The following is a 12,082-nucleotide window of genomic DNA, read 5'->3' on the forward strand; positions in this document are numbered from 1 at the left end:
AGGATGTTGTTAGTTGGTTTCGAGATCAATTTCTTGAGCAAGTAGATCCCGACAGCAATTAGTAACACTTATTGCATTAGTACATAGGAACCACTTAAATCATGCATTAGATATCGAGGACATGATACGACCAAAGATAAAATTTTTTATTTTAAAAAGAAAAAAAAAACTGTGTATGAGGATCCATTGGGAATTCTGCATCCTTATCTAATCTAGTGATCCTTGAATATATTATCCATGCAGCGGAGATTTGAAGGACCACAGGCTACAAGATTTGGAGTTTTTAGGAGAGACGTTATGGGTGTTTGGGTGAGTGTTTGCCTTTCCTTGAGCGAGAGTCTGATATAGCCTTGGATTTTTTGGACACAGCACACATGACTTTGCCTTGGATGAAAAGCCTCACTGGGCCATCTACATATGAATACGTCATCCCAGCGCCACTTTAATACCGATGGAAGGAAAGCATATGCACACAGAGCCATCCGGACGTGGGAAATCCAGTCCCTTGATTTAATCGACACCCGCGTATTTCAAACCCGGACAACTTAGATGGAGTCTAAGCCCTCTTATCACCATGCTACCACCTTGGTGACTTGGTTTTCTTTGCTTTTGGCCTTTTCCCTGCCTAATTTTTTTTTTTTTTGGTGCAACAGTAGCTCACACATAATGAGTGTGGATGCGGTCAACAAAATCAAAAAATAAAAGGTTACAAAAAGACCCTGGCACGGGCCCACTGTCCAACTACACAAATCCACAGAGTGATGGACTGCAAAGAAGGCAACCCAATCAGTAGCCCCGTTTGCCTCTCTGTAGATATGTGAAGCTAGTTTCAGCCCGACAGTGATGTGGGTAGATTGGACGGCCGGTTCCTATTTACCATATGACTTACAGCTTTATGAAGAATATTTACTAATTGGATTTTTTCTCCCTCTCTACTCTCTTCTCTTTATCACAGATACTGGTCAGCAGTATCGGGCCTCAAACCTTGAGCAAGTTCTTTGTCATCTAAAAAAATTTCCATGGTGAAGCAATGATCCAAAATTTTCCATCCAAAGATAGATTAACATGTTCGCCAATCCAAGGACCTTAACAAACCTGCTCAAACTATCAACATAAGGGTGGGATCAAAGAAAAAACAAGAAATAATAAAAAAAATTGACCCATTAATTCTAAGAAAATGGTTATAATTGAGCATGATTGCAGGTCGGATACATGCCGGACGCGATCGCCCCACAAATTAAACAAGTCATGTATGTGTTGCACTCAAAGGACCCTCAAATCATTTTATATGATTTCATGGCAATTTGATCATCAAAAAAAAAAAAAAAACGTACTATCTTCGAGTCTTCCAAATACATTATCTTAACATTATTGTCAATTGTAGTTGTATGATGTCAACAATTTATAATTTTATATATTTCTCAAAAGAATATGATTCCATTATTTTTCAAGCTCCAGCCAAATCAAGTTAAAATCGCTGACCGCAAAGTTTTTTTTTTTTTTTTTTTTGTGTAACATTACCTGCCAAACAACCTCAATCTATTTTGCCACCGTTAGATCTTACGATCTGAGCTAGCAATTAGCAAATAAAGTAAATTTTCATCAAACAATGAATTATCCAAAAATCTTTCAATTTTCATCGAACCATCAACAAAATGCCTGATGATCCAAATGCTGCAAAAAGGGAACGGTGGTTCGAATACCATGATGGCCGTTGGAGGGCAGAGTTGTCATTTCGCACCAGAACTGGACACATAAATTGGGAGATTGGGGGTAGTTCTATATACACCCCCCCTATTGCTCAGGACACCCCCCCCCCCCCCAAAAACCAAAAAAAAAATACCCAAACTAACCTTTAGTGTAATTACCATATTGCCCTTGAAATTTTCTCATACACCCCCCCCTCCTCCTCCTCCATTTCGTTTTGAAAAGAAAAAAAAAAAAAAAACCCCTCAAACCCCCCTTAAACCCCTCCTCCCCCGTTCCCCCTTCTCCCTCTCGTCGCCGGCATTCTTCCGATCTCCGACCACCTCGCCGGCTTCTCCCGGAACCACCTCGCCGGCTTCTCCCGAAATTTTTTTTTTCACGGTTCGTGCTCCGTTCGGCACTGGATCGCCGAACAAAAGGCTTCTGTTCGGCTGAACAGTGCCGAACAGAAGCCTTCTGTTCGGCAACCCTCAACCGAACAGATCTGTTCGGCTGCATAGTGCCGAACAGAAGGCTTCTGTCCGGCACTGTTCAGCCGAACAGAAGCCTTTTGTTCGGCGATCCAGTGCCGAACGGAGCACGAACCGTGAAAAAAAAAATTTCGGGAGAAGCCGGCGAGGTGGTTCCGGGAGAAGCCGGCGAGGTGGTCGGAGATCGGAAGAATGCCGGCGACGAGAGGGAGAAGGGGGAACGGGGGGTTTTGGGCGTTGGCGAGGTGTTTTGGAGGGGAAGAGCGGGGTGGGGGGGGGTTTGGGGGGTGTAGAGAGCAATTTAGGTGAGGGGGTGGGGAGGGTGGGGGGTAATTTAGGAATTTTTAATTTTTTAGGGGTGTCCTTAGCAAATGGGGGGGGGGGGGGTGTAGAGAGTATTTAATTTTTTTTTAATTTTTGGGGGGTGTCCTGAGCAATAGGGGGGGGTGTATATAGAACCACCCGGAGATTGGGCTCCTCGCAGGAGTTGAGATCGCTTCCGCTTCCACTTATTTTGCCCGCTCGATAGAGGACAAAAGAGAGTTATGGTTAAAAAATTAAGAGGGAAGTATTAGCCTCCTATATCAATCGGAAACTCCGGTTGGCCTCTCTCCCTCTCGTCCTCCAATCCATTTGCCATGTGAAATTGCTCAAAGAACATGGGGAAGTCTCGGTCTTGTAATCTAAACCTCATGGAGAGAGAGATGGGAGAAGCTGAAGAGACTGATACAAGAATGACGGATGGAGAGCTTCGGAGCAGGTTCAAAAGAATCTGTGTCTTCTGTGGCAGCAACTCGGGCAACAGAGCTGTCTTCAGCGATTCCGCTCTTGCTCTGGGCCACGAATTGGTTTGCTCCTGTGTTCTTTTCTTATAAATTTCGTCGGTTTTTTGGAATGAAGTTGGGATCTTGGCTGTTGTTAAATGATCGGATGGTGGATAGATTGGAGGTTTTATGCTTAAAAATGCGATCTTTTCTGGTTTTTCCTGTTTAACTCTTGGATATGATTTGCAGGTGAAAAGGAGAATAGATTTGGTTTATGGTGGAGGGAGTGTGGGACTGATGGGATTGGTCTCTAGGACAGTTTATGATGGAGGCTGCCATGTCCTTGGGTAATGGCTGTTTTGTACCTTCACCATTTCCTTCGATTTCTCAGTCTGTTCCCGGGTGTGTTATCATTTTATTTCGAGTAAAGGCCTCAGCTTTTGTTTTGATTTTAATCAATGATTGCATGCAGGGTCATTCCTACAGCTCTCATGCCAACAGAAGTATGTGAATTTCCCTGACAGCCATTTTATCTTTTCATGTTCCTTACAGCCTTTCCTGAACTATAATGTTCTTTCCTGTTTGATTCTTTTGTGGATAAAAATGGGTAAGGCGAGATATGCTTTCTGACCTTTCTGAATTTTGGTCTTCCAGGCCCTGTAATTTTACTATTGGTTGTAGTCGGAGCTCCATGACATGCTATATGCCTGCTGTTTGGTCTTTGATAGCACTAGAAACTATCTAGGTATTGCATCTGAAAGTTGCCCTAAAAGTTTTGAATTAGCAGAGGATGACTTTGGAGACAAAATAAATGCAATTTCTCTCTCATTTTTCATATACCCAGAGTTGGGAAACATTGAGAAAACTGCTGATCATTATAATGAGTATTCTAATGATTCAACTTGCTGTGATTTGGTAGTATTTATATCAGTTACATTAAATCCTGAAACTATGTACAGTTTAACGTTTTCGGCCAGCTAGGTCGTTTATTTGTGATTTTACGTTTTTTATCTTTTACTGCTTACATGGTTGACAATGCCTGGTTGTATCGTTGTTATCTTTTGATTTATTTTTTTTCATCCTCCTTCTTGAGTAATAGAGCAATATTTGATCTTTTATATGCATTTTCATACTTTCTTTGTCACACTTTAACTGATTTTTCCTTAACACCAATGGTACCTCGATCCTTCAGAGATAAAACTTTCCAAAATGTATCTTGGGTGTACGATAGTCTAAATTCAAAATTCGTGTTGAATCAACTCCATAAATGTCTTTTATTGGACATAAATTTTGTAGGGAACAAGGACAACTCATGTCAACCAAAAAATGTCGGCATAAGTGAATCAAGGATCAGTGTTCATCTCCTTTTCAGTTAACATTTTAATATAAATAGAGTATAACATTGCTGCATTGCACAGATTTCTGGCCAGACTGTAGGTGAAGTTAAAACTGTTTCTGATATGCATGAGCGCAAAGCAGAAATGGCCCGACGATCAGATGCTTTTATTGCGCTTCCTGGTACCTATTTTAACAACTTTCTTGCTTAAGTTGGACTCAAGCATTATTTGACACACAAACACATGAATATTACCTAACATTTTTTAGAGTCTAATGCATGTGATTTTGAATACTCCAGGAGGATATGGAACAATGGAAGAGCTGCTGGAGATGACAGCATGGTCCCAACTTGGAATTCATAGTAAACCAGTGAGTTTTGATCCATTGTATTCGCAGCATGACTTCTCATCAAAATGTTTGTGGCCTTCTTGACTTCAATTTTCACAGGTTGGTCTGTTCAATGTTGATGGTTACTACAATTCCTTGCTCGCATTATTTGATAATGGTGTGGAAGAAGGTTTCATACATCCAGCCGCAAGAAATATAGTTATTTCTGCTTCAACTGCAAAGGAACTGTTGGTAAAAATGGAGGTTGTTATCCATATTTCGCATCATATAGTGTAATACATATGTATATGTGGCATTTTCTGCTTATACTCGATGGATTCAGACTTATCCTCTGTGTCATTTTTCTCAATTACTCTAGCGAAAAGCGGTATTTACTATATTAGAAATGCACCTATTTTTCTTTCCCAATGATCATTCCTGTCTTTCATTGGATCTGCAGCAATACACTCCGCTACATGAACAAGTTGCTCCGCGTCCAAGCTGGGAGATGGCACGCCTAGGTTGCTCTATGCCACCTAGTCCACCATGATATTCGGTTCTTCCTACAAATATATTATTCCACTTTGATGTGATTTCCTTTTGCAATTTGTATGTGAATTCCACTCAATTGGGCATAACTGTCCTTCTGGCATTTGATTTAATAAAATCATCCATGTTTTTTCTGAACTGTCATGAGTTCAAAGGTTATCTTACTGTTTGAATGCATGTTCAACAAATGGCAACCTCGCAATTTTCTAGTTATATCTGGAAAGGAGAGTAGCTTTCTATTCTTTTACGATATCGTATTTAAACTAGTGCATCACCAAATTTCACAAACACCGAAGAAAACGGAGATAGCTATACTGAAACATGGTGAAGCTGTGGAAAGCAAATTTTGTCTTTGCTGTAGCATGAGTACCTTCATGCGGACATGGTCATTTACCACTAAATAACCACATATTAAGATCTAAATTATCTCATGTATATTAAATCATCAGTAAATTTTTTATTTGCGTACTGAAGTGTATGTATCGTGTGAGACATCATTATATCCATTTTAAATATGCGGTAATGTTTAATCCGAGTATTCTATTACTAAAATCTAGCATTCTATGACCCAATGCCATCTGATTTCTGCTTCGCTTGAAATATTTAACACAGAAATGAATTAAGTCTGTGTTGAATCTTGAGTTACCTTGAGAGCATACCTTCTATCACAAGTGCAGGAAAACATTGTCTCCTTATTACGTAATGGATCCTAGCATATGCACCATTCCTACTATCAGTCCACACACCAAAGTTGAACATAATCAGGTACTCGCATAACAATTACCTGATCTGGTTCAGCATCAGCTTATCACTTAAAACATTTTTTAGAATAGGTTCTATATATTTGCTATATTTACAGGCAGAAAAGGACTTCCGAAATTTTACTCTACGTATAAAACATATGTGAAATTGGTCATGGAAAACCATACACAATCTATATTACTCTCTTTATTGAAAGGCCTGATCTCCAGCATCAGTTCCTTGGACAGTTCTATGTTGCTCTCTCTCCCTCCCCATGGAGCATCATTTAAGATTACTTTAGTTTCTCCCAACTTTTAGAAACTGAACTGATGTGTCATTCCTTTATTTAGAAGATCTTTAATGTGCTTTCTTGGTGAATGGCTGTCATTCACTAGGAGGAAAAGGTTTTCCAGGTATGGTGGGGCTTGTCTGGAGCTCCACATTTGCTCTTCTCCTCTTGCTGGTCTTCTTAAGTGAACAAAAGTTGCAGAGCCCCTGTGGTTCCTGTATATGGGACCCCTTCTCAGAGCTGAGGGTTATATGTAAATTTTACAGGCATTGAGAAAAGAAGATTTCAGTCACTAGTGGTATGTCTTGTTCATGGGGCCACAACCAAATTGACTCAAAAGAAGCTGCCCCATAATGGATGATGCTGTTCCATGTAATCTTCTCTCCAGTCGTTGTCGTCAACGTCAGCACCATAGCTATTACGAATCATTTATGTCATTAGTCATGCTATTGTTGGCATCATCATTGTCATTTTGCTTCTCACGGGAAGTATTCCATTACCACATAACATCGACTTGACGGTGCCACTTACGTAGAGAAAAGAAAAAAGAAGAATGTCATCTACTTTCTACCCTGGTTCAGCTGTTAATCTCAGTCTTGGACGAGAATGCATCACTAGGATTAGTCATCAGCAAAAAGAAAGGTTTTTTTATGTTTGCTGTGACAATAATAGATGAAAAAATGGACGTTCATTGAACTTGGCTAATTGCAGATGGATATTTTCTTGCTCCTTAGAGTCGCTTCAGGCTTTGACGTTTGAAAGAAACGTTTGAAAGAAGATCGACTAGGACCTTCTTTGTTTGCACTAAGGTGAAATTGTTGATGAATTCCAAACCTTTTGATTAGTGTGGTTTTTTTTTGATGAGACAGCAATTTTTGTTTCAGCATCATTCTCACCAAGAATCGATGTGAATGTTCAGTTTAGAAGATTTCGAGCTATCCTATTTGCATCACACAATCACGCACCTGAAAAAGTAATGCCAATTGGTAGAAATCATGGTCATAAAAGATTTCAGATCAATTGTTTGTTCAAAAAACATTATGAAGTTCCTAAAAAAAGAGTTTCAGGATTAATTTGTTAAGGACAAAAGTTGCTAACATTATGGTGTCTTGAATTTAGAAGATAGACTGCTAGAAGGGCCTCTCTGTTTGGGCTCTTGTCCATAGGTGCTTGACTCCTGAATTTTCAAGATGTCCGTACGTGTATAGCATTCTCCTATCTTAGGGTTTTTGGGATTACACCTTTTGTATTTTGAGGTTTTTCGTATGTTTGTTAGACTCAAGGGCTTTCTACATTGGGTTTTCTCCTTTCCTCTTTGTACTCTCTCTGCCATTAGTGAAGCTTTTCGATCGTCTCGTTCCATGGATTTAGGCTGTAGGCCGAACCACCTAAATTTGTATGTACTTTCCTTTCATTACTTTGATATCTCTAGGTCTAGTTTCCTATACAAGATCTAAGATGGTTAAAACTTGAGAGAAATTTGGAAAACAGTCAAAATTAGCTAGATGTCAAAGACTCAGTGTTACCTAGAAAGAGAAACGCCATAGTGCTCATTGGGCTTTCAAGAGAGAGAGAGAGAGAGAGAGAGAGAGAGAGAGAGAGAGAGAGAGAATACATTTGTAGAATTGGTAGGAAATAAGTTGGGATCTTGGAGGCATTGAAGTACAAGAACATATTAAACATTCCAAAAATATTATTGGATGTGAAATATTTACAAGAGTTGAGTTATAAAGAAATTGCACTTGTAACTTTTTTGATGCAGACTTGTTTGATAGATTTAGAGCCATATGAAGTTAAAAAAGAAAATGACGAAAACTATGAAGTGGCTGAAGAATCCTAATAATTTAAAGAGTTCTTTGGATACAATGGAACCAAAGAAATGAACTGTGGAACACTGTAAGCCCACATGCTCCTGGGACCAGAGACCTTTCCAGTTCCTTATTCATGGTACGCAGAGACCGTCCTCCTCTCTATAGTTACAACTAAGTGTTTGAGGACTAGGGAGCAATAACAGATCCATAACAGCCTTGGGATGGAAACACAATTGGTTCAGCTACATTACCCACAGCTCTGCTGTCTAATCTGCTTACTTGTCATCCCGGCATTACTTACAATTCTGCGAGCCATTCAAAACCTCCACCCACTTCTTCCGATTGCTGCATCCGCAGAAAATCTAAATGCAATTAGAAAAGTATAAAAACTATAGGACTAATGCAGTATGGCCCCCCAAATGTTGTATTTTGATTTTTTTTAAATGAACAAAATAGTTAATTTTGGCGGAGTAAAGGCCTATTCGGAAATCCAGCGGATTTAAGCTGGATTTTTTATTGGATTTATCGAGCGAGCAATCTATTTGAATAGGCTCGTATCAATCCAAGACCTCACCAGTCCAGTTAAGAATATGATGGGTCTTTAGAAGAACCGATTTCTATAAAAAATGAGGTAGAATCCTGCTGAATTTTTCAAACAAGTTCCAAGTAAAATGGTAGAGAGATCTGGGTGTACAACTGTTGATACAAGAGAGGGGATCCATGAAATTTTTAACAGGATTCTCTTACTTGTACCAGCTTCTCTTTGCGTAAGTTGAAGTATTCTATTGCTGCATGTAGACATCCCTCTGTTGTAGCCATTATTGTCATAGATGGATTTACTGTGAGGTGAGAAAACTAGTAGCCTATGTACTTGTCCAAGCCATTACCAGATCAGACTTGGCAACCAGTAACTCTCAGAGCTATGGTTGTATGACTTACCCAGTCTGACTGAAATACGTCAAGTGGTTCGGTAAATGACAAAGTTTGGTATAGAATTGAGATCTTTGAAGATTTTAAAGCTTATTTCCTTTTGACGCACGAGATTTTCTTTAGTCATCCATTGAAAATTTATATTAGTTTGTATGCTGCCTGACGACTCTTCTTTCTTTCTAACCCCATCCAAAACACACACACACACACACACAGGCCCCTTGCTTTTTCCCTTTTCTTTTTTTCTTTTGATCCAACTGAGATTTGTCGGAAATTTAGGCTATGGATACAAATTTTTATAACAAATACAAATAATCAAAAGTAGATAAATAAACAAGGATAGATCGAGTAAGAAGAGTTTAGTTATAGAGACCTGGACGCGCTACCAACTTTTCATTGTCCAATTTCCTTGAGAACAAGATGTAATAATATGTTTGCAGAAAAGGAAGGAGAAAAACACAGTTTTTTTTTTTTTGCAAAGAAGAGAAAAGAAGGAAAAAAATTCTGAGAAGAAATAAAGAGATATAGGTGTTTGAACGAGAGAAAAAATCATGTATTAATAGGTGTCTTTTAAAGCTATTCTGGTCAATGATAACGATTATTCAGTCCAACAGTAGCGACCATTCAGATATCCAACAATAAAAATTCTAATGAGTGCGAGCTTTCATATAAACAAAAATAAAGATAGTTAAGATGTTTTGGAACACCCAAAAATGATGATATCCAACAAAATTGGCCTCACAAAATAAACTCGCAGAAAAATCCAAGTTTATAATTTAGAATTCCAATAAATACATAATACCATATATTCCACGTCCTGCTTGGAAAGATGGCAGTTTGTCCTTTTCATTTCACTGGTCCACCGGATGTTTGGTACAAGAGAGTTCAACAAAATTAGAAGAGCTGAGTGTGGCTGTAACTTGTTCTCAAACCGAAAAAGCTCCGGGACCCAATCCTGATACCAACATTAGCTCCAACGTTGTCCGGCGTCACCAGGATTGGTGCCTCGCACCACAATCCCACATCATGCATCGGGCCACCCTATTTCATGTCCTTACTCTATCAGAAAGCTTGGGCCCATCTAAGATTACTTCCAGAAAAGCACGCTTGTTTTTTTCAATAAGCTTGAGGTGGCTCGCCTAGTTGTGAAGTTGAAACTTGGGCTCAAGCCCAGCCCATGGGTCCAAATATGTGCAAACAAAGGCCATAAGACAAGCAGTTCTAGGCTCTTCCACTACCATCTTTGAGGCACCCATCTCCGTAGTGGTAATTAGAGGTCTCCCAATCGCCGAGCCAAACAGTTGAACCACTGAGAAGTTGAGAACAGGGTCATCCTATCCATCCAAACATTTTTGGCTATTCTTTTTTCCTGATAATGGACTCTGTTTTGAGTTCCGAAAATATTATTCTCCTTTGTTAGCGTGATCCTATATTTATCAGTATTATTATTTTTTTTGTTAGCATGATCTTATTAGAATGATTTTATGGATCACATAATAACTTGCATCAACGAGTATTATTTTTTTTTATTAGCACGATCTTATATCAATCCATATTATCTTTGTATGGAGTCCGTGCATGAGTATATATAATCTTTGAGATGTACCGAATATGATGGAACATAGAAATAAAATTATTTTTCTCTCTTCTTTTCTTTTCTTTTTTTCTTCTTCTATAAATATTTTAACTAGAAACATATGCATCAGCATTTATTTTATGTTATTCTATTCTATTCTGTTTAGTGATATTCCAAGCTCTATGAGATCACAAATGGTAGCTCACAACTCACAAGCTCATGAGCAGGCTAGAATCCCAGTTGCAATAGGTTTTGATAAATGCAAAAACAAACTTTTGATGCTAGATAAAAACCTAAAAGCCTGGACATAAGCTATTTTCCAAATGCAAGAAGGTTCTAGCAAAGTGGATAACGGTGCATCTAAATTCTAGCAAAGAAATCAAAAAAAATTCTAAGGGGATTTTGGCTAGAGGATCGCCCAAAGTAGAAAGTGCTCTAGGTAGGAGAAATTGTGCCTATTGAATCATCCTTGACAATAGCTAGTTATTAAATATCTCGATCTATACCATATATTTCCAACCAAAAAGATAATCTAACGTGCACCTTGCCACCCTAAATGAATTCCTTTATAAAGGGGTTAGCTTTATACGTAACTTGTCTAACTCAAAAATAATGTCAAGCAACCATTCAGGAATTCTTCTTTCAAGAGCACATATATATTGATTAGTAGTATCTGGAACTACATGTCATATGAGAAGGTCAAAAATGACATACATAGCATGGTATTTCATGCGCGATAAAAGTATTAAGAGTAATTATAGTTATAAAGATCATCATCGCATTTTTCCTTTATCTTACGTTGCACTGTTAGTTTGAAACTCATATGCCATCCTTTGGTATGAAAGAGGGGTCAAGAAGTGTCATACTGGATGGTTATATTTTGTTATAGCTTTTTTCCTTAAAAAAAAAAATGTTATAGCTTTTATTTGATATTGGAACTAATAAAAGATGCCTATTACGCAGTGGTTGATTTCAACTATGCATATGTTGACATGGCCCATATTAAATATTACAGAAATGGTTAGGTGCATGTGATGTTACTTTAGTAATCATTTATTTCTTACTCCCCTCTTACCATTTCTATGTACCATTTGAAAGCCTATTAGGTATTTGACATGATGCTATACTCGGATTTCTCAAAAAAAAAAAAGTGGAAAAAGATGGAGAAATCTTAAAAGTAGGGCTTTAAGTTCCCTTTTCTTTGATTAATCCTCCACACCTCTTAAACTGAGGCATATAGTCTATATTTATAATACTAGTAAGGTTCTCCTTTCACAATTTGGATTAGATTCCTCTCCTAGATCGAATAGAACTAGAAATCCTAAAATAAATATGATTAATAAAAAATATTCTAGCAAAAGCTAAATTTTTTTTGAGAAGGTAGATCTCGACTTTTACATCAAATCTGCCTTTTGTCGCTCTACTTGATTCTTCTCAGATAGAGAGCTATGCCGAGTCAAAGTTTTACTAGAAAAAGAAATTTCGGTTTGACCAGTCCGTTTGAAGGCCTAAACGATAGAATTTCGATACAATTTAACCTCTTGAGGTTGGCCCAAAATTGTAGATCTTGAAAAGATACC

The 12,082-nt window shown here is 38.3% G+C and overlaps 1 protein-coding gene across 1 annotated transcript; it reads left to right on the plus strand.

Moving 5' to 3' along the window:
• Window positions 1-2,684: 2,684 nt before the first annotated feature.
• LOC103702016 (cytokinin riboside 5'-monophosphate phosphoribohydrolase LOG8-like) lies at window positions 2,685-5,293 on the plus strand. The gene is made up of 7 exons (XM_008784285.4): window positions 2,685-3,025; window positions 3,191-3,288; window positions 3,414-3,444; window positions 4,360-4,459; window positions 4,578-4,648; window positions 4,727-4,870; window positions 5,067-5,293. Exons 1-7 carry the CDS (start codon window positions 2,837-2,839, stop codon window positions 5,154-5,156), a joined length of 723 nt encoding a protein of 240 aa, XP_008782507.1. The 5' UTR covers window positions 2,685-2,836; the 3' UTR covers window positions 5,157-5,293.
• Window positions 5,294-12,082: the final 6,789 nt, after the last annotated feature.

Source organism: Phoenix dactylifera, chromosome 8 (genome assembly GCF_009389715.1).
Source record: "Phoenix dactylifera cultivar Barhee BC4 chromosome 8, palm_55x_up_171113_PBpolish2nd_filt_p, whole genome shotgun sequence".
NCBI lineage: Eukaryota > Viridiplantae > Streptophyta > Magnoliopsida > Arecales > Arecaceae > Phoenix > Phoenix dactylifera.